The sequence below is a fragment of the Cololabis saira genome, chromosome 15 (genome assembly GCF_033807715.1).
Source record: "Cololabis saira isolate AMF1-May2022 chromosome 15, fColSai1.1, whole genome shotgun sequence".
Lineage (NCBI taxonomy): Eukaryota > Metazoa > Chordata > Actinopteri > Beloniformes > Belonidae > Cololabis > Cololabis saira.
Genome location: NC_084601.1, coordinates 44,276,764 through 44,300,151, shown reverse-complemented (window position 1 = coordinate 44,300,151; position 23,388 = coordinate 44,276,764). Strand labels below are relative to the sequence as shown.

General features: G+C 37.8%; 1 protein-coding gene across 1 annotated transcript in view; it reads right to left on the bottom strand.

Annotated features, from left to right (window-relative positions):
- The window catches only part of col22a1 (collagen, type XXII, alpha 1), a 100,545-nt gene that overhangs the window by 16,872 nt on the left and 60,285 nt on the right, over nt 1-23,388 (bottom strand). Inside the window, exons 30-53 of the mRNA XM_061741678.1 lie at nt 22,963-23,016; nt 22,804-22,845; nt 22,255-22,287; nt 22,045-22,098; nt 19,824-19,877; nt 19,688-19,741; nt 17,951-18,004; nt 17,806-17,859; nt 16,950-17,054; nt 12,436-12,480; nt 9,888-9,965; nt 9,565-9,600; nt 7,862-7,915; nt 7,705-7,749; nt 7,541-7,576; nt 4,493-4,606; nt 4,228-4,281; nt 4,025-4,078; nt 3,881-3,934; nt 2,322-2,375; nt 2,123-2,176; nt 976-1,029; nt 816-869; nt 675-719 (exon numbers count right to left, since the gene is read on the bottom strand). Of these exons, the coding sequence (XP_061597662.1) occupies nt 675-719; nt 816-869; nt 976-1,029; nt 2,123-2,176; nt 2,322-2,375; nt 3,881-3,934; nt 4,025-4,078; nt 4,228-4,281; nt 4,493-4,606; nt 7,541-7,576; nt 7,705-7,749; nt 7,862-7,915; nt 9,565-9,600; nt 9,888-9,965; nt 12,436-12,480; nt 16,950-17,054; nt 17,806-17,859; nt 17,951-18,004; nt 19,688-19,741; nt 19,824-19,877; nt 22,045-22,098; nt 22,255-22,287; nt 22,804-22,845; nt 22,963-23,016 (1,335 nt within the window). The remainder of the gene's footprint in view (nt 1-674; nt 720-815; nt 870-975; nt 1,030-2,122; nt 2,177-2,321; nt 2,376-3,880; nt 3,935-4,024; nt 4,079-4,227; nt 4,282-4,492; nt 4,607-7,540; nt 7,577-7,704; nt 7,750-7,861; nt 7,916-9,564; nt 9,601-9,887; nt 9,966-12,435; nt 12,481-16,949; nt 17,055-17,805; nt 17,860-17,950; nt 18,005-19,687; nt 19,742-19,823; nt 19,878-22,044; nt 22,099-22,254; nt 22,288-22,803; nt 22,846-22,962; nt 23,017-23,388) is intronic.

Here is a 23,388-nt window from a genome sequence, read left to right as displayed (position 1 = left end):
GGACACGATTGTTGCCATGGTTACCATCACTTTACATGTGACGGACTGAAGCACAGCAGAGAGGGATCAAGTCCATTTTCTTCTCCAGTTTCCAAGTTTTTTTAGTTAATGATTGTGTTCAGAAATGTTTTTAGCATTGACTTACTGTTTTAAGTGTTTTCTTTTGTCCTAGTTGCTGTTTTTAATTTTATTTTAATGTTATTTTAATTTTATTTAATTTTAGTTTTTTTTATTCACTTAGTTGTTGTTTTTTTATTATTATTATTTTTAATTTATGTTATTTGTGAAAGGGGCAGATCAGATAAGATTCTCCTTCTTTCTGCTCCTTTTCATTCATAAGTTAGGAACATTTGTATTTATATTTGTCTTGAATTGTTTTGTTTTTTGAATGAAATAAAGAATAAAATTAAAAAATGAAATGAAATGAAATTGTTATATTCTCTTTTCTGTGTCCATGTATTGACTTTTTATCCCTTTTATCTCTTATCTTGATTTTATTATTTCTGTTTCCCTTTAATTATCAAACTGTAGCACTTTGGGATTTTCAGTAAAGTGCATTATAAATAAAAAGTAATATTACAATTATAATAATCTACTCAGTGGATCATTTTGATGCTGAAACTCCATTAAAAAGATTTTATAGTTTTATCTAGTCCATAAATAAACCAGCGTACCTGAGCTCCGGGGGGTCCTGGTTCTCCTCGGTGGCCTTTGAAACCCTGGACAGGAAGAGAGGAATCATTTTTTATGTTTTTATTTCTTTATTGGCACTGATTAAGCTTCTACCGTCAGATTTATTCACTTTAGTTACTTACTGGGAGTCCCCGGAGGCCAGGGTTTCCCGGAGGTCCAGGTTCTCCTCGCTTGCCCTGCAAAAATTAAAGATACAGCTTCAAAATAACATTAACTTACTGGCTGTTTTAAATAAACCCTTCATTTAACATTAAAACCAGATGTTCCTGGATATTTACTCACAGATTCTCCCTGTTCTCCTGGTCGACCGTCTTTTCCCATTTTTCCAGGCTGGCCCTTTAAATCGGGGGAAATTGTTATTTACCATTTCCAGCTTTTAAAGCCTTAAGTTTCATTTAAACATGAACATCTTGTTATTATGTTCATGCCAAGTATTGGTATGAACATAATGCAATAGTCCAGAATGGCCCAAAGGGCAATGTTGCTAGCGTTTTGCTAACAATACAGCATGACCCGCTCTGATGTGAAAAAAAATCCCCAAAAAATAAAACACGCCCGGAAAAACCTGAAAAATGCAGGCGATATATTAGAATACAGAAACGGTTTCCGTTTTCTTCTTCTTTTTCTTATTCCGCACGTTTTTTCGTCCGTTAATGCAGCCCAAACCCCAACGTCCACCCATGCATGTCAGACATCGTTGGATGCGTCTCCATCGTGGCCTCGATGGGCATTACTTTTCTCAGTAATAGGGGTTACCGTGGCAACGCTAGATGCCAAAAAGCAAAAAAAAAAGCAAAGATTCGGACGCTTATTGCTCGGCTGAACTTTATCGTAGAGACATCGTTGAAATTTACAAAGACTCGGTCCGATTGTCACTAACGGACCCTACAACCTCATCATGCTAATTATTACAGTTTTTGCAATATTTAACTTTCAATTTTTTTTAAATGTCAATGTTATTTTGGACGCTTGTTGCTAGGCAATGGTTTATCGTACAGACATCAATACAACATTGACAAACCCGGGACGCGTTACACTACAACATATTGTAGTCTCATCATGCTAGCTATTACGGTTTTTGAGATATTCCACTTTGCTCATTTTGATGGTAACGGAACTTTGGACGATTGTTGCTCGGCAACACGATATCGCAGAGATTTTGATCCAACGTTAAAAGACTCAGCTTGATGTGGACTACAACATACTGAGGTCTCATTACGCTGTCTTTTACAACTTTTGAGATATTGAAGCCAAATTGTCTCATTCTATCCTATTGGGCTTGTTACCATGGCAACAAAAGCTATGCACCTACAGTATGCACACAACCAAAACAACCTTAAACACAACCAATGTTTGTAGGGCATGCTCATATCAAAATTTCCTGAAATTTTCTAGTTAGAAATGTTATACATCAAATATCTTCACTTACTACCAGACCAGGAAGACCCGGCGGTCCCTGGATTCCCTTCAGACCTTCTTTGCCCTGAAGAAAAAAGAACCAGACAAAGAGAAGAAGTGATTAATGGCATCTATTACAGTCTGACCCAGATGCTGACGGAGGTTTTACAGTAACGACATGAAGGTAATGGGTTTTCTTAATGGAAAAAAGACGTCAAACTCAGCCCAACCTTTTCTCCGGGGGGGCCTGGGGGGCCCAGAGGCCCCGGACGTCCATCGTTTCCCTGAAGAGACGAAGAGGAACGTTAGAAAAGGAGCAGTTTGTTTATTTGCAAGGATCCCCATTAGCTATGAACCTTAAACACAGCTAGTCTTACTGGTGTTTGGCTCAGGAAGTGAAAACTACGGAAGAGAATCAGGGCCGTGGAGGAGAAAAATATTTGAGAAAAATTTGGAAAAAAAGTTGGAATTTTGAGAAAAAAGTTGGAATTTTGAGAAGAAAGTCGAGAAAAAAGTCGGAATTTTGAGAAAAAAGTTGAAATTTCGAGAAAAAAGTCGGAATTTTGAGAAAAAAGTCGGAATTTTGAGAAAAAAGTCTAGGAAAAAGTCGAAATTTCGAGAAAAAAGTCGGAATTTTGAGAAAAAAGTCGGAATTTTGAGAAAAAAGTCGGAATTTTGAGAAAAAAGTCGAGGAAAAAGTCGAAATTTTGAGAAAAAAGTCGGAATTTTGAGAAAAAAGTCGGAATTTTGAGAAAAAAGTCGAAATTTTGAGAAAAACGTCAGAATTTTGAGGAAAAAAGTCGAGAAAAAAGTCGAAATTTTGAGAAAAAAGTCGGAATTTTGAGAAAAAAGTTGGAATTTTGAGAAAAAAGTCGGAATTTTGAGAAAAAAGTCGAGAAAAAAGTCAAAATTTTGAGAAAAAAGTTGAAATTTCGAGAAAAAAAGTCAAAATTTTGAGAAAAAAGTTGAAATGTCAAGATTAATGTTGAAGTACAATTTCGAGAAAAAATTCGAAATTTAAACTTTATTCACGAAATTTTGACTTTTTTTCAACAATTCAACTTTTTTCTCGACCTTTCGACTTTTTTCTCGAAATTGTACTTCAACAGTAATCGCAACATTTTGACTTTTTTCTCAACATTTCGACTTTTTTATCAACATTTTGACTTTTTTCTCAACATTTCGACTTTTTTATCAACATTTCGACTTTTTTCTCGAAGTGCATAATGAAATAAAAATCTTCCTCCTCTAAAATATTATTTTTATGTTTCTCCTGCCTGGCCCTGATACTGTTCCCTAGTAAACCATTTGTTTCCTGTCTAGTGTCGTATGCAGACGACTCTAGATTGAGTCTTAACTGATTGATATAATGGAGTTTTGGATTGTAAATCCTTCCATATTGAAAACAGAAGTGTAGTATCATTCTGTCCTCAACGTTTAACCATCTTAGACAGAAGTTCAGCTGTTGATACTGGTGTCTCCTGAGAGAATGGACATTTTGTTTTGTTTGTATTAAGTATCAATTTGTTTTGAAAGATCCATTTCCTGATTATATCTCTCTCTCTGTTGAAGATGAGTTTAGATCAGCAGACGTTGTTGTTGCTGATGCAAACACTGTAGTGTTGTCAGCATACAGGGTTAATTTAGCCTCTTTCAGTATAAGAGCAAAATCATTTTTAAAGATCGAGAACATGAGCGGACCCGGGCAGCTTCCTTGAGGAATTCCACATTCTAAAGATCTGTTATCTGAGTAATCTCCATTAAAGAACTGTAGAGAGAATAAACTTACGGGGGTTCCCATGAGTCCAGCAGGGCCTGGGTTTCCAGGGGGCCCCGGGTGGCCCTGAAATACAGAAGAGATTAAAATCAGGGGTTAAATCATTCACAATCACGGTTTTTAAATTGAGGACTCACATAATAAACAAATATATACCTTATCTCCCTTGTCTCCAGAGTTTCCAGGAGGTCCTTGATCTCCTTTAACTCCCTGAGATGAAAGAGAAAGATTTACATGTTATTATATTAATAAAACCTGCAAGAATCAAAATACCACCAAAGATGACGATGCTGTAAAAGTCTTATTGCTTTGAACAATGACTCAACAATTCTTCAAAGTAAAATAATTGTTGAGCTTGCCTTTGTTCCGTCAGCTCCAGCGGGTCCTTGAGGTCCAGGGAGTCCAACCGGGCCCTGAAACGTTACAGCAGATTATTAGCAGCGCTAAGTTAAGCAGCATCAGAATCTCTGGTCCTGATGCTGAACAAGTCTGAGTCTTGACTCAGCATCAGGACCAGCGATCAATTCATGTGAATCAGGTCGTCGGAGCAGTGAAACATCTGAAACATGTAGAATACTGGACTGTTTTGAACTGAATAATGAGATATTAATGACTTAATCCTACCGGATATCCATCCTGGCCGTTTTTCCCGGCCGATCCCGTCAGTCCTTTATCTCCTGGGATTCCAGGAAGTCCAGGAGGTCCAGGAGGACCGGCAGGACAGTCTGAGCAGATATCCTGGAGACAAGGACACGCAGGTGATTTAAACTAGATTTAAACTAGTTTATTAGTCCAGGAGGTCCAGGTTTTGTTTTGTTTTGTTTTATTACGATCCCCATTAGCTTTTGCAAAAAGCAGCAGCTATTCTTCCTGGGGTCGTCATACACTCGTAGGTGACAATACAGTGTACACACAATACAAACCAAACAGAAGAAATACTAATTCACAAATATATACAAAAACACAAAAATTCACACATACAAAACATATAAACAAGAAAACATACAAGACAAGACAAGCTCCTACATTGAATCATCACGAATACTTTTGTTACATTGCAAAGATGCCATGACCCAACAATATGAGTTAAATATTTAATTATTGAATTAATTAATTAATTATTCAATATTAATCCTTAACATTTTGTGTTGAATAATAATCTTTTAGTTTCATTTTAAAACTTAGCACATTTTTCTGTTGCGTTCCGTAATCAGGAAGTGAATTCCACTCCTTCATTGCTCTGTACATCACTGTGCAGATGTGTTAGATTTTGGTAAGGTAAAGCAACCTCTTGTTGAATAGTTATGTGTTTCTGAACTGAAGGTTAATTTTCTATACAAAAGTCTTGGCATTTTTGAAATAATAACATTTCTTATAAAAACCATCAACAAGTACAAAAATCTATTTCTTATATCTGTGGTGGACCTGCAGGACAGTCGGAGCAGATATCCTGCAGATACGGAACAGACACGCAGGTGAAGCAGCAGGAAACCGGATCATAAACTAGTAGGGTCAACTGTTCTGTCGGTTTAGACTTGGAACTGGTGTCAAACTCCCATGTAACCTCAGAAGGTCATGTGACCACTACAAGTCTGTCGTCTGCACCAGCGGTTGAAGATGAGCCTGATCTGAACTGCTGTGTCGACTGTGTCAGATTAATCAAAGTTTTGAACTAGTTTCTGTCCTTATGAACCGTCACATGCTTTTGATTAAGAGGTTAAAACTGAAGGTTGCCCTGCTGACTTCTCGGTTTGGTCAATGAACCTTTGGACACATCTGTCCAAGACTTCCTGTTTTCAGGAGGGGGCCTAAATTGACCTTTGCCCTGAAAACGATCACATGCTCTGAATAGAATTTAGCTACTTCCTGAGAGATACTCAGGGGGGGTGACTGTCCTGGGAAAAGCTGACCCATTGTGTCTTTGGACGCATCTGTTTAGAGTTTCTGTTTTAGCCCCAGGAGGCCCCAGTGACATTAAAGCTTAAGTTTCACATGTCACATGTGTGGCTTCTTAAACCTCGATGTGTGACCATCTGTTTTCTTCCAATTGTCCATTGTCTACCCTATATGGTCATGTTCCTGTCAGTTTTACCAATAAAAGCTGATGCAAAGGAGGAGCCAGCAAGCATTTGTCGAGAGCATCCGAGAGGGCCATGTTGCTCTGCAAGCTCCGACTTTGCTTCCACTTCTGTAGAAGGCCTGAAAAATCATTTCTAACAGTCTTTCCTAAGTTATTAATTTATGTATGTTGATTTAGGAACCTAACAACTGGTTGCTGTTTGACGATGTATCAAATGCTGCATTCAATTTTTATGCAGATGATACGGTCGTATATTGTTGATCTCCTTCTGTAGATCAAACCCTTGAATTCTTGCAGTTCAGTCCCGTCTGACTCTCAGACTGGTGCTAAATGCAGATAAATCAAAAGTGATGGTATTTTCAAATGGCAAACGGTTACTATTGAACATTCCTAAAGTATTAACTGCTCATGGAATTGAATTTGAAATGGTCACAACAAATAAGTAGTTAGGAATTGTCATTCTGGGGGAATTCCATTCCATTTTAAAGGATCCAGAAACGAGTTCTCTTGGCCAATGTGATTGTTTTTAATCGAAGCGTACTGAAAGGTTTTACATTGACACAGGGGTGTCAAATGTGCGGCCCGAGAGAGGTTTCCAAAGCCAAAAAACGAAATGTTAATTTACTAAAAAGGAAGGCATAAATAATTGCCATGAATCTCAGCATATCCCATAATATATTTCTTCTACAAATCCATTGTTATTCCACAAATAGAGCAGTTTGACATTTTTTTAGTTTTCTAAAATGCATTTGCCGATTTTATTTCTTTTTAGTTATATATATATATATATATATATATATATATATATATATATATATATATATATATATATATATATATATATATATATATATATATATATATATATATATATATATATATATATATATATGTATATATTTTCGCAGGAAAAATATCACTGCTAAAAAAGATGATAGAAGATATTTATTGGGAGAATTTCAGGTTTGAATACGAGGATAGTGACAAAGTAAAACAGTTAAAAAAGAAGTGCTGACTTTTTCGGCACACTGGCGTAAATATCCGCGCCAATTTTTAAAAATAAATACACTTAATTGTACTGGAAAAATCTCTAAATCACAAAGAAACACTCTCGGATGTAATAAGAAAAATGTTGCTTTTAATAAAATTTCCTATAAAAAAGCGAAATATAAAAAAAACATACTTGTTTCTGTTTATCTTTGTAAAATGATATTAAAAGTATCTTATACATAATTTGAAAAAAACCGAGACATTTCAAGAAAACATCCTGAAGAAATATATTTTACATAATTAGAGCGTAAACAAAGTGCATATTTCCTTTAAAATTAACTAAACTGATATTGGATTAGATAAGAATAGTAAAAAAAAGAATTAGAAAAAAGATTTTGCACCGTTTTTGTTATTTTGAGCGTGCGAGGAAAAAATTGGTAAAATCCGGCCCGCCAAGAAAAATGAGCTCGACACCCCTGGTCTAAAGTCATTAATCTGACAGAGTTAGCTGTTTATTCACTGGTTTATTCATCTCTCAGTAAATCCTGAGGTCACGTAGCCCGTTCTTGACGTCGACATCGTCGTCCTGTGGGGTTTCTTACCTTCAGATTGACGTTAGAAATGTCGGCTTCCTTTCCCTAAGAGACGGGTCAGAGAAACTTTCATTAATAAGAGAAAACAAGATGAGGTCAGTGGTTCGTTTAGGAAGTGATTGTGTCATTAAGGAAGTCTGATGTCGGGGGACGAGGTCCAGCTTAGTACTTACCGGTTCTCCAGGTGATCCCTTCTCCCCCGGTCGTCCTGGGAGGCCCTGGATGTGGAGAAATAAACAACACGAATGTTTATTTCACTGCTGTTTGAAATTATAAAGGAGAGTGATAATGGCGTCTTCCAGGCTTTTTAATTATCATTTTTAAACTTACGTTGTGTCCTGCAGGGCCTTGAGGACCAGCCACTCCAGGAGGACCTCTCAAACCCTGAAACACATCGTTACGTTAGATAAAAACCCTGAAACACATCGTTATATTAGATAAAAACCCTGAAACACATCGTTATATTAGATACAAACCCTGAAACACATCGTTATATTAGATAAAAACCCTGAAACACATCGTTACATTAGATCAGGGGTGCTCAATACGTCGATCGCGATCTACCAGTTGATCGCGAAGGTATTATTGGTAGATCGCGTGACATAAAAAAAATTGACGTCAACCTATCATCGATCCTGTCTTTTGATTGACATACAGGGCAGCCAATCAGATGACATCTGAATTTTGTCTGAGGTCATAGGTCGCTGCGCATGAGCAAACAACTGCGCTAAGTGCTAACTCACTAGCAAGCTTGTCCACGAGTTACGGCCAGTTTTCAGCCTTCGGTTTTTTCTCTCAAACCTAAGAAATATTTTGAGATGTTCTCATTTTCATCAAATTCAAATGTTATATTTGACAATAAATGTGTTGTATCTTTACCTCTGCCTTTGCAGTTCTTTTGACATTAGCTGTACCAGGGGGAATATTAAACACCAGTTGTCTTTTTTTAATGGGGGAAATGTGTTTGCAAATCAACAATGCTCAATTTTGTATTAAATAATATTACAAGCATAGCTACGCTATAGAAATATAATGATGTACTGTAGTAGTCAGTCCACTGTATCAGTGTGCACTTGAGGACAGCAGGGTGCGCTGTTTCACTTAAATAGGTCATAGAATCATTAACCTTAAGGTTGTTTCTGCATTAGTGGCGTTAGTGGATATTATATGGATTGTTCCTCTGGCAAAAGTTGGCCCGCCCACTTTTCTTCAGGCCCGCCCTATTCAAAATTCTGGCTACGTCCCTGGGTGGTAGATCATTTTGACTTGATCATTTTATAAGTAGCTCTCATGCTGAAAAAGTGTGAGCACCCCTGCATTAGATAAAACCCAACTGATCCCCTCAATCCCTGAAACACATCGTTACGTTAGTGCAGCGGTCCCCCCTACTTGTGTGTAAGACCAGCCGGGCCCCCAAACCCGTACGTACTGGCAGCGAAAGAGTAAAGTTATTCGTTACAAACCTTTAATTGAAAAAATTAACATTAATTATGTGTTTTTGATACATTTCTCTTTGGTTTACCCTGTACTTTGTTTTTCTCACCTTCATTTTGTGTCACTAATGTATAAAATACGCACAAAAATAATTGCAAGGACATAAAAATATTTCTGAAAAATGTCTCTTTTAATATGAGAGCAACATTTTTTAAAACATTTTTCCTTTAACAACCTGTCGGATAATAATACGTTTTTAAGTTTTTATCCTGATAAATAACTTAGTATTTTTAAATGACCAAAATATATTTCTAAGTGGGTTTATTCAGACTTGGATTACAGTATTCCATTAGGTGTGTTATTGTGATTTTTTATTTATTTAACATGTGCAAATCTAATTTTTACAACTGCATATCCTCAAAGCAGACAAAGTTTCGCGCCCCCAGAGATCTCTGCCCGGACCCCAGGGGGGGGAGGACCCCAGGTTGGGACACACTGTGTTAGTGGACCCCTCAATCCCTGAAACACATCGTTATATTAGATAAAACCCAACTGGTGAGCAGAAACACCTTCAACATCAGGTCTAATCAGAAACTCACCACTGGTCCTGGTTGTCCTGGTTTCCCTGCAGTTCCCTGGAAACACAAACATTTCAGAGTCAGAATAACTTCAGGATCTCAGTGTAGCAGCTAAATTAAAATAGATAAATTACATTAAAGGATCTTCAGGATCTCCGTGTAGCAGCTAAATTAAAATAGATAAATGACATTAAAGGATCTTCAGGATCTCCGTGTAGCAGCTAAATTAAAATAGATAAATGACATTAAAGGATCTTCAGGATCTCCGTGTAGCAGCTAAATTAAAATAGATAAATGACAGTAAAGGATCTTCAGGATCTCAGAGTAGCAGCGATTGTTCCTACCGGTAATCCCATCTTCCCTTCTCCTGCAGAACCGCGGTCTCCCGGTAAACCGGGCTGACCATGTGACCCCGGAGGACCCTGGAGGAAACAAGAACACAGTTAATTAAAAAACACAGTTACTGCATCATCAGAGGATGGAGGTGACCATGAGACCCTGGAGGAAACAAGAACAGTTACTACTTCATCAGAGGATGGAGGTGACCATGAGACCCTGGAGGAAACAAGAACAGTTACTACTTCATCAGAGGATGGAGGTGACCATGAGACCCTGGAGGAAACAAGAACACAGTTAATTAAAACCACAGTTACTGCATCATCAGAGGATGGAGGTGACCATGTGACGCCACAAACTCTTCAGCCAACGGCTTGTTCAGCCTCACTTTTCCACCAAACCGGTTCCAGAGCTGGAAATAATTACCTGATATTTTAGTCAAGGAGCAATTTTATAAAAAGCCTCCGTTAAGACTTTTGCTCACATGTCTGGGTAAAGTTTGACAACCTATTTTTTTTGTTAGAACAAATCTCTAGAAGGAATTTTAGGGCTGTTGTCATCTTGAATTGTTTAGCTGGTGACCACTAGAGGCGCTAGAATATTCAAGTTCTCCATTCAGGCATATGGTCAGTTTTGGTCAACCTGTACAATTTATATGCATAATTGTCAAGATTAAAACATTGTATATCTAAGGAAATAGATACAACAATAGTAAAAAAGCCTTTATGAATCATTTTGTAATATTTTAGCCAATATTGGATACAAAATATCACTTTTTTATAGATGTTTTTGACACAGGATTTCATAGAAAATGTGTTTCACTGTAAAAAAAAAAGAAAAAGAAAAAAGATGCTTATTATGTGTGTGTTAGAAACGCCTATAAAAAAGTCATATTTTTTAACCAATATTGGACAAAATATAGCAATACAATTAAAAAAAAATGTTTTTCAATTGATGTTTTATCCATTTCCCTAAATATAAAATGTTGAACATTGAAGATTTTGCATAAACTGTACATTTGGACCATATGCATGTATTAATATAATATAATTATATAATATATATTAATATAATACATCCATGGAGTGCACGGACACAGCCGTGACGTCACGCCCAGAAAGAGACTTTTCTTTGACTTTTCTGGCCGTTATTTGAATGTTACAGCGCCTCCAGTGGTCACCAGCAAAACAATCCAAGATGAAACACCCTATTATTCCTCCTAGGGGTTCCTTCTAGCAAAAACATAAGGTTGTCAAACTTTACCCAGAAGCGTGAGCAGAGTTACCAATCTTAGAGTTTGCCCCCTGACCCATTAATTAAAGTAAAACTGGACTGTAAAAGAAAGCGTGTGTTGTTTCCATAATATTACCTGGTACTTCCTCATTAAACACTCAGCCAACGGCTTGTTCAGCCTCACTTTTCCACCAAACCGGTTCCAGAGCTGGTTCTGGTTCACGACTCCTTCACCTAGGAACCAGCTGAGAACCGGTTTGTCTTCCATAGCTCGGGTGCTAATAATTATTCAATGCTCGTGTCATCAAACGTCTCACAGCAGAGACGTTGGTGATGAGAGCAGCGAGCGCTGCAACCACGTCTGCTGCTTTCCACAAAAACTCACTTCTTCTCTCATCCATGCAAGGAAAAAAACCCTTGTGTGAATGTGATTTTGTGCTTGAGTTGTTCTCTCAGGTAGGGGTGGGCAAAAAATTAAATAAAATATCGATATGGCAATATATCGCGATACTTTTCCAGCTGATTCAATATCGATATTCTAAATTTGAATATCGATTTTTTTTTTTTTTTTTTTATCCCCGATCTTTTTCCCATCCTATCACCCAGTGCTCCTACCTAAGTAACAGTCCTGGGCATTGCCACTCTCTACCAACCCTGGGAGGGCCCTGCACTGAGCTCAGGTTTTATTTCACGTTTTATTTCATTTTATAATTTATTTTTTATATAACACAATTGCCTGTCCTTAAAAAAGTAAAAATAATGGACAGAGGTTTATTTATTTATGGATTTATATCTATACTGACTGATCACTGTGCCTGTCCTTGGTTTTAGTTCCATCTTTCTTGTGTTTATTATCATTTGGCACATAATTAAAGCAACCTCATACTAAATTTAATGTTAATTTCATATGATGTAAATAATATGAAAAACATATACAAATATGTTGTAACTTTAGCTTGTATAGTTATAATAAAACATTGTTTTGACTCAGTTTGTCCCATGAATAGTCACTATAATCTGATGAAGGTGCAACTCGGGTTTTAAGATCCATAAAGCTTTTTACAGTTTTCAGCAAACTTTATATATCGCAATATCGCAATATATCGCAAAATTTGGATATCGCAATATCGTATCGTATCGTGACTCAGGTATCGTGATGTGTATTGTATCGTGAGGTCCTTTGTAAGTCGCTTTGGATAAAAGTATCTGCTAAATGACAGTAGTAGTAGTACTGGTAGTTTTTCCCAGTAACAAATGATTCCATTTGATTTTTAAAGGATCTCTTTAACATCAAAAGTTGTTAAAAGCATCTCAAAGCCTCACCTTGAGTCCTGGAGGTCCTTGAATCCCCTGAGGTCCTGGATCTCCCTGGAACATCACAAATGACAGACAGATTGTATGAAATACTGAAATGTACAGTAACTTTGTTTATTTTGTAACTGTAACGAAATTTTGAGAAAAAAGTCTAAATTTTGAGAAAAGTCAAAAATGACGAGAAAAAAGTCGAAATTTTGAGAAAAAAGTCAAAATTTTGAGAAAAAAGTCTAAATTTTGAGAAAAAAGTCGAAATGTCGAGGAAAAAGTCGAAATTTTGAGAAAAAAGTCTAAATGTCGAGATTAAAAAGGAAAGGAAAAGGGAAGAAAAAAGAAAAGAGGAAAAAAGAAAAGAAAAAAAGAAAAAGAAAGAGAAGAAAAAAAGGAAAAAAAAAGGTCAAACATTATTGAAAAAGCTCCAGGAGCCACTAGGGCGGCGCTAAAGAGCCGCGGGTTGCTGATCCCTGGTCTATATCCTTAGACCGTCGTTACCAGACCTTTAAATGTCTTTACTAGACTCTTAACTGAACAACGAAGGTGGAAGTTGCTGTAAAACCAGATCTGCTGCTTTAGTTCCTTTACAACGGTTTCCTGTTAAAACACGTCTTTTTGCAACACGCCTGCAGGTAAAACATGAAGCTCCACGTGGAGCCGCACGGCCACATGTTCCTAGCATGCTAGTCACGTCTTTCTGCAACACGCCTGCAGGTGGAAACATGAAGCTCCACGTGCAGCCGCGCGGCCACATGTTCCTAGCATGCTAGTCACGTCTTTCTGCAACACGCCTGCAGGTGAAAACATGAAGATCCACGTGCAGCCGCACGGCCACATGTTCCTAGCATGCTAGTCACGTCTTTCTGCAACACGCCTGCAGGTGAAAACATGAAGCTCCACGTGGAGCCGCACGGCCACATGTTCCTAGCATGCTAGTCACGTCTTTCTGCAGCACGCCTGCAGGTGAAAACATGAAGCTCCACGTGGAGCCGCACGGCCACATGTTCCTAGCATGCTAGTCACGTCTTTCTGCAACACGCCTGCAGGTGGAAACATGAAGCTCCACATGGAGCCGCACAGCCACATGTTCCTAGCATGCTAGTCACGTCTTTCTGCAACACGCCTGCAGGTAAAACATGAAGCTCCACGTGGAGCCGCACGGCCACATGTTCCTAGCATGCTAGTCACGTCAACGGGACGTTTACAAGCCCCACATGTGGAAAACATGAGACGTAATGAACCATGAACACGTTTCTGTCGTTAACTTGTTGCTGCCCGTTACACGTAGAGAGAAACAGGACGTGACATGACTGTAATTAGCCTTAACGAGCAACAGCAGCACCAGAAGAACAACTTATGCACATCTTGTGATGCCTTTGCAGTAAAAATGGTCAGAAAGAATCCCTGAAACCTGGACAGGATTAGGCAGGGGTGAAAGTAGGATAAAGTTCTTGTAGGAACCAGAGCCGGATTAAATAAATGGACTACACTAGGCAGACTTCCCTCCATCCATGTTATTTATGAATTGAAATCTTAAACTTAGCAAAGTTACTAATAAAAGTTAATTCACATTTTACATAGCATAGTCATAGTCAAGTTGGTTCTTTGTATTCCAAAATAAGTCATGTGTCTATCAGACTATTTTTTGATTTGTATTATTTATACGTTATTACACCGCTCTATTAAATGCTATTAAATTATCCTTATCTTATCAATTGAGAGTGTCATTGTTAAAGTATTAGTACCAGTAAATCACCAATAGGTGTCAGCATTGCTATGTAAACAGAGTAAAATAAGATACATGTTTTAAGCTATTGCATTTTGCAGAAAATTTTAATTAAATGTGTTGATTAAATTGAATAGTTAAATAAGAAGTCAAATCAACAAAGACCAATAAAATTTGCAGTAAGACAAAGTGTGCTGTCGTGGTAAAGATGTTTATTTTATGGACAAGCATCACCTCTAATCTCTGTTCTCTATGTTCTCTGTTCTTTACTAGACTGCATTCTAAAAGCAGATTTAATCACAGAAACATTGTAGAAAAATAAGCAATCATTAAATAATTTGATCCATACCTTTATGTTTGAACCAAGAACACTTTTTTTTTCACTTTTCTACTAATTTGCTCAGACAGCCAAGGAAAACGAGCCTGAATTGGGTGAATAAAAATTCTAGTCCCTTCACCTGGAGCCCATATTCACACCTGTGATTAAGTACAGGAACAAGAAGACAAACGTAAACCCTTCACATTTATCACAACCATTTAGAAACTGTCCAACAATAAACCAGACCTTGCAGCCTGATAGCTTAATTGTCCCGCTTAGTCCTCCCATCGGATTTAACTGAGTGGCATTAATGTGACGTAACGTTAAAGTAAACGTCATTGTTAATTAGTTAATACATATTGATATATTACCACTGAAATAAATTGTAGATAGGACATATATTTTTATTTACTTACTATTTTTATTTTATTTTATTTATTTATTTTTCCCTCTGTCTGGGCCCCCCTGACAATCAGGCCTTAGGCACATGCCTAGTTTGCCTTTACGTTAATCCGGCTCTGGTAGGAACTACTTTCTCTGCATTTTGATGAAGGTTCTGTATTTGTTCACTGTATATTCCTGTGTTCTGCCACCAGGAGGCGCTGTGTTCTGCTGGTTACATCACAGCGTTTGCTTGTCTGAGGGACAAACTGACAGCGTTAGATGAAGGGAGACGTTTGTCTTCTCTTTACTACTACTAGGTCGTCCTCAGACGAGCCGTCCATCGTTGTCTCCAGTCATCCCGATTCTCCATACAACTTTCCAGTTCGCTGGTACTCTGGGCCCCGGCATCCTTCTTAAGTATGTCCACATATGTTGGTGTAGGACGTCCTCTTGACCGGCGCCCGCGTGTTGGCTCCCACAGCACCAGCTTGCTGGCTGACAGTTCTTTGTGTCTTTGGCAGTGCCTGCAAGTCTCATTCTCCGTACAGCAACCTTTTCGCTCACCCTTGGTATTCCTTCATATAGGACTCGGTTGGTTACATGTGCATTCTTGCTGATGTTAAGCACTGCACCAACATCCTGGTGTAGCACCCGTCCAGGGATTTCACTAGGGTTGGTTTGAGGGTCCAGCATTCACTGCCATAGAGGAGAACAGACTCTACTGTCGCGAAGAAGAAGCTGAGTCTGATTTGGCGGGGGAGGTTGGAGTTCCATACACTGGTCATCCCGTTCAGGGCCCTCCATGCACCCTTTAACATCTGATTAGTTTCTGCTCATGTTGTAGCATCAGTCAGCTGGGAATAACAGCAACAATCTATCAAAGCTTCAGTGTTTTTCTGGGGGGCACGGTGGCGCAGCAGGTAGTGCAGCCGTCTCACAGCAAGAAGGTCCTGGGTTCGATTCCCGCCGGGGACGCTGTGGGCGCTGAAGTGCGTGTTAGTTCCCCCATGACTTTGGTTGGTGGGTTGGTGAAAGGATCTTTCTGTGTGGAGTTTGTATGTTCTCCCCATGTTTCCTTGGGTATCTAATGTTCTCTACCCTCACAAAAACATACACACAGTCCTGGGCTATACATGCCCCCTCTGGCCAACCGGGGAACAGATGGGGTGGGGAGGATCCGGCCGGAATAACGTGATCCTTCCACGCGCTACGTCCGGCCGGAGAAACCCCACCCTGTCTGGTGAAAAGATGCGGCCTGCTCACTCCTCAGGTTAAGGAGGAGACCTGAGCTCAGTGCAGGGCCCTCCCGGGGTTGGTAGAGGGAGCAATGCCCACGACTGTTAGGTAGGAGCACTGGGGATAAAATGGGGAAAAAACCGGGCTAAAAAATATTTAAAAGCTTCAGTGTTTTTCTATAAAGGTTGCAGATCGGTGAGAGGGAAACTACGGTTTGGTCCACACTCCGGAACAGAAGGTGGCGGTAATAAACCTAAAAGCTGGATGCCACCGCCGTTAAAAAAAGAAGAACAAGAAGAAGAATGTTGCAGATCTGTAATGTGGGAAAGAATCAATATGAAATGTGTTTGGTTTAAATCGAAGAAGAAACTGTATGAATGTTGGGAAGTGTCTCTATTTGTCGGGCTCATAAGGAGCTACGCTAGAGCTGTGCGATTAATCGATTTTAAATCTAAATCGGATTTATTAATCGATGATAAAAAAAGGAAAATCGGAAAATGGATTTTCCTTTTTTACAGACAGAGCTCGTCTAGTCATCTTTGTTTGGTCAAGAAAATGGTAAATGTTGTCACTTTACTAAACTCAAGGAGGATTTACAGGATCTTTCAATTGCACTTCATTCCCAATAGGGAAATTTGTTTGCTATTTTTCTTTAAAGATAAAGATAAAATATTTGAAACAATTTATTCCATTGTCTTTTGTAGTTTTACCAAAAAAATTGAAATCGAAATCGAAAATCGGGTTTTCAGAGAAAAAAATCGGGATTTTATTTTTGTCCAAAATCGCCCAGCCCTATGCTACGCTGCTGTTTAGTTATTCAGATACAGAACTTTACATACAACATCTAATCAAAACATTTCTCACGTTTTGTCCGTCTTTTCCTTTCCCAGTTGGTCCTGCAGGTCCAGTCAAACCGGGCTCTCCAGCCGGGCCTTGGGGTCCAGATTGTCCAGGTTTTCCAGCCTCGCCCTGGAATCAACAATGAAGATAAACTACATTAAAAAACCAACATCATTGTGTTACAAAGTCAGAGAAAGTCTTTGAGTGGAGACTTTAGGGCCTTTTAGGACAAACTTTATGTAATTTAACATTAAATTCTACGTACAATTCTGCACTTTAAACCAGAGCGGGAAACGCACTGAACATAAAAATAAATAAATGAATAAATAAATAAATACATAAATACATAAATACATAAATAAATAAATAAATAAATAAATAAATAAATAAATAAATAAATAAATAAATAAATAAAAAGAAAAATTGAATAAAAAAATAAAAGAATACAATGAAATTAAAACAAATTATAATATAAAAGAAAGAAAAAAAAGAAAAGAAATTAAAACAATAAAAAATAAATAAATAAATGAATAAAAAGAAAAATTAAATAACAAAAATAAAATAATAAAATGAAATTAAAACAAATAATAATATAAAAGAAAGAAAAAAAGAAAAAAAAATTAAAACAATAAAAAATAAATAAATAAATGAATAAAAAGAAAAATTAAATAAAAAAAAATAAAAGAATAAAATGAAATTAAAACAAATAATAATATAAAAGAAAGAAAAAAATAAATAAATAAAATAAAATAAAAAAAATAAAAAAAAAATTAAAAAGATTTAAAAAAAATTTAAAAAAAATAAAAAAGTTAAAAAAAATTTAAAAAAATAAAAAAAATTAGAAAAAATTAAATTAAGAAAGAAATTGGAGGACACTGACCTTGTCCCCTCGTTGTCCAGCAGGACCAGGAGGTCCAATGATTCCTGGAATTCCCTGGAAAACACATCACAGGATCAGGAGAGATAATTAGACTTTTAATGAGGTGAAATTGATTGAAAAAGGTTCTGGAGAGAAAACCACGTACCACGTTTCCTGGTAAACCCCGGACTCCCTGGAGACCAGCGCCCCCCGGTGGACCCTGGAGGAACAAAGACCTCGTTACCGTCGGATAACTCAACAGAGGGAATATTTCCGGCTGGTTTTTTATTATTCCAGCGGGTTTTAAGTCGCGTTTTGGCTGGAAATTGTCAGATCTGGCAACCTCGACCTAAATTTTGTTTGAAAATCGTATTAAAAAGTCTTAAATCTCGATCCAAGGGTCTTAATTTTTGAATCTTAATCATTAAAAAGTTTATTTAATCGTTTTGAGAATCTGTGTTGCCAGGTTGGGCGAGTTTCAGACCAATTGGGCTGAAAAATAGATATTTGGGCTGCTTTTCCAGTATTTTGGTGGGTTTTACATCACATTAGGGCTGGAACCTGTCAGATCTGGCAACCTTGACCTAAATTTAGTTTGAAAATTGTATTAAAAAGTCTTAAATCTCGATCCAAGGGTCTTAATTTTTGAATCTTAATCATTAAAGAGTTTATTTAATCGTTTTGAGAATCGTTTTGAGAATCTGTGTTGCCAGGTTGGGCGAGTTTCAGACCAATTGGGCTGAAAAATAGATATTTGGGCTGTTTTTCCAGTATTTTGGTGGGTTTTACATCACATTAGGGCTGGAACCTGTCAGATCTGGCAACCTCGACCTAAATTTAGTTTAAAAATGGCTGTTATCCCGTCTTTACGGAAGAGTATTAGGGCCAGGCAAGAGGAAAAAAGTTTGAGAGTGGAAGATTTTTTTTTTTATTGTGCACTTCGAGAAAAAAGACGAAATGTCGAGAAAAAAGTCGAAATGTCGAGTTTGTTGAAATACAATTTCGAGAAAAAAGACGAAATTTCGACTTTTTTCTCAACATTTCAATTTTTTTTTCGAAGTTTTGGCTTTTTTCTCGAAATTATACTTCAACAATATTCTTGACATTTCAACTTTTTTTCTCAACATTTCAACTTTATTCACGAAATTTTTTATTTTCTCTCAACATTTCGATTTTATTCACGAAATTTTTTATTTTTTCTCAACCTTTCGACTTTTTTCTCGACATTTCGACTTTTTTCCCGACATTTAGACTTTTTTCTTAAAATTTCGACTTTTTTCTCGACATTTCAACTTTTTTTTCGACATTTAGACTTTTTTCTCGAAATTATACTTCAACAATATTCTCGACATTTCGACTTTTTTCTTAAAATTTCGACTTTTTTCTCAACATTAAAATTTTTTTTCGACATTTCCACTTTTTTCACGAAATTTCAACTTTTTTCTCGACATTTCGACTTTTCTCTCGAAATTATACTTCAACAATATTCTCGACAATTCAACTTTTTTCCCAGCATTTAGACTTTTTTCTTAAAATTTTGACTTTTTTCTCGACATTTCAACTTTTTTCTCGACATTTCGACTTTTTTCTTGAAGTGCATAATGAAAAAAAAATCTTCCTCGTCTAAAATATTATTTTTATTTTTCTCCTGCCTGGCCCTGATACTCTTCCGTACGTCTTCTCCACTGGTTGCAGACATTTTTGCCTCTCAGTGCAGTGCGGGGGGGAAGTGACGTCAATGCAGACCCCATATAGAACCTTCATGGTGTCAAGAGGTGAATATTTTTTTATTTTTTTTATTATTTATTTTTTAATTTATTTTTTATTTTTTATTTATTTATTTATTTATTTATTTTTTTTTTTTTTTTTTAAGAGGTGAATATTTAAAAACTGTCCAGCTTACCGGGTCTCCAACGCGACCCGTCTCTCCGGAAAGTCCCGTTTCTCCTTTCGGCCCCTGAGATGAAAAGCAGCAGGTCAGATTTATTCCAGTTTAAATGAATGTAGAGTTAATAAATCAGACTTTTCCAGGTTCCTACCAGCGGCCCTGGTTGTCCCCTGAAACCTTGTTCTCCAGGTAAACCTCTGGAACCCTTCAGAGAGAAAACACAATTCAGAGATTTGTTCAGACATTCAGAGAAATTCAGAGCAGCGTGGTTTATTATGGTTCCAGATGACAGAAATACAGAGGTGGTAGTAACGAGTTCCATTTACTGGAGTAAGTTTTGGGAAATGTTGTACTTTTAGGAGTAGTTTTGAATCACTATAGTTTTTACTTTTACTTGAGTAGATTTGTGAAGAAGAAACTGTTCCTCTTACTCCGCTACATTAGGCCACGTTGAGCTGTTACTTTTCTTTTATCCCTTTTATCCACGTACGCGTCAATCTCATGACATCACTGGTGATTCTTTGGGATAAATGTTTGTTTTTGCATGTTTTGTCACATTTACACAGACTCAAACACACACAGAGTTTCTATGAGTTCATGTTTGTTCTAGTTCTGCTGGTTAAAAAAGAAAAGTACAAAGGCTGGAAATGTAGTGCTACTTGTGCTTAATTTATTTTTTATTCTGTTATTTTATTTATTTTATTATTTATTAAAGTACTTGAATTTACTTTAAGATTATTTTAATTTAAGCTATTTTTTATTCATTTTAATTTATTTTATTATTTTATTGATTTAATTTGCCTGAAGATGATTATTTTGTACTTTTGTCTGTTTGAATGGTTGTGTTAAAAAAATAAATCAGACGTTACTCAACAGTTACTCAGTACTTGAGTAGTTTTTTCACCAAGTACTTTTTTACTTTTACTCAAGTAATTATTTGGATGAATACTTTTTACTTCTACTTGAGTCATATTATTCTGAAGTAACAGTACTTTTACTTGAGTACAATTTTTGGCTCCTCTACCAGCTCTGCAGAAATATACAATCAATAAAAACTGCAGGTTTTTCTACATCAGAAGGCAACGTTGGTGTTAAAGTCTGGTCTCTACTGCCATCTAGTGGAACTACGAGCACATTACACTTTACCAGCCGGTGGAGAGGACAGGAAAGACAGGAACGCTCTATTTCTACTACTGCTGCTGCTAGATAGGACTAGATGACAATCATTCATCATTCCAGCTTAATCCAAGGAAAGACATAGCAAAAGTTTAATATCTCAAAATCTGTAATAATTAGCATAGTGAGGTTGAAAGATCTTTGGGTCCGAACTGAACTGAGTCTGGGAACGTTTGAACGATGTCTCTACGATACAGTTCGGCCGAGCAATAAGCGCAACAATTTTTGCCTTTTTTTTTTTGCTTCTTGGCCTCTAGCGTTGCCACGGTAACGTTTTTGGCTGAGAAAAGTAATGCTCATCGAGGCACGATGGAGACGCATCTAACGATGTATGCCGTGCATGGGTGCATGTTCTGGTTCAGGCTACGTTAACGGATAGGGGTTTTTTTCATCATGGTAAAAAAAACTCCATCCAAATGAATGGGGCCATTTGGCCTGGATTTTGACATAAAATTTCCTTAAATCCCAGCTTCATGAAATTAGATTATGTTGAAGTCCACAGCGTGCCGAGTCGGGGAACATTTGTACGATGTCTCTACGATAACCTGTTGCTTAGCAACAAGCGTCCAAAGTCAAATGGAATTCTTTTTAAAATTGAAAGTTAAATATCGCAAAAACTGTAATATTTGGCATAATGAGCTTGTAGGGTCCGTTAGTGCCAATCGGGCCGAGTGTTTGAAAGTTTGAACGATGTCTCTACGATAAAGTTCGGCCGAGCAATAAGCGTCCGAATTTTCGCCTTTGTTTCCGCTTTTTGGCATCTAGCGTTGCCACGGTAACACTTTTGACTGAGAAAAGTAATGCCCATCGAGGCACGATGGAGACGCATCCAACGATGTATGACATGCATGGGTGCAACGTTGGGGTTCGGGCAGCATTAACGGACGAAAAAAGCGTCCGGAATAAGAAGAAGAAGAAGAAAAGGGAAACCTTTTCTGTATACCATTATATCGCCTTCATTTTCATGTTTTTTCTTGTTTTTTCGGGCGTCTTTTATTTTTTGGGGATTATTTTTTTCCATATCAGAGCGGGGTCATGCTGTACACCCGCTGGTGTGACGTGGGACTTGTTTGGCTTTAGCTTGTTAGCAAAATGCTAGCAACATTGCCCTTTGGGCCATTCTGGACGATTGCAATATGGACATGCCATTACTTGCATGTCCATAATAAGTGAATAGATTAAATCAATCAGCTCACCATCTCTCCTGGATTCCCTTGATCGCCCTTCTCTCCCTTCTCTCCAGTTTTTCCCTGAAGACAAAAATGAAGAACGGACACGTGAAGGTGACGTAGAAAGGTAAAAGTGTGAGTGCAATTATCAGCAAACCAAACATTTGCTTTCAAGAGTCGTGAATCTTTAATCTCCTAACATCGTTTAGGCCACATGTTGGACTGTAAAGTACTCACAGGTTCCCCGGGTTGAGGGATGACGTCTGCAACCTGTGAACATAAAACACCAGAGTTTATCACGACGGACGGGGTTTAGGAACGTCTTTGTTGGTCTACAGGTGTGATGGATGTTATGATGTTCGGATGTTCCACAGGAGGATTTGGAGCATGTGATTCCTGTTTTATCATCTAATTAATATTCCTCCTGTAACCTCATGAGCTAAATCGTTGCAGGATCAACGATAAATCAGTAGACGATGAGTGGACGATGTTCGTAGCAGCTGGTCTGTGTTCCGGTTTAATGCTCTAGTGCTCTCAGAACAACATTGTTGGAGTGAATTAAGTGAATTTACACAGGAAGTTCTGTTGCTGTGGAGAAATCTGCAAGAACCTGCAGCCAAAACAGTCTCTGCATGTTTCTGAAGCAACGTAATCGTGATGAAGTGATGAAGTCTGCTAGTAACATTTATAGTAAAGATTACTGCAGCTAGGGAAGAACCGTTGCCTCTCAAACCCTTTTCCACCAAAGAGTTTCCTTGGAACCAACAAGACACAACAGAAACTTACATTTCCTGGAATCCCAGGTGGTCCTCGTTCTCCAACATCCCCCTGAGACGGAGGAGACAAGAAGATCACACAGTGTGTTTGCCGTTAGCATGACTACACCTATAAACATGGAGTAACTTACTGATGCCCGACACTAACGATCTAGAACTGTTACGGTACCTGGTCTCCCTTGTCTCCCTTCATACCAGCGGATCCTTGCAGGCCTCGTTCTCCCTGAGAAAAACAAACAGAAACACATTTTTACATCATACATCACGTATTTGAAGATGAAAACAGATAAGGAAACACTGTCTCCTTGATTCTGTCTCCGAGTCATGTGAGATCTCTGAGATCAGGAAGAAGCTTTACTTCATCGTTCATATCATGTACAAAAGTGTGGCAGGCTGTGGTAGCTCAGGGTAGCTCAGGTGGTGCAGGTTGGATCAGCTGATTGGGCACAGGTGTGTCCAATCAATCTCTCTTCCCTGCCTGTTTCTTTAGGGAGTGGCTGCCGGAGACACGGACACGACGGCTGCCGTGTCCGGGTCTGGTGACCAATAAAGTCGACCATTTCTCCACTAAACCACATCGTGTCCTCATTCCTGT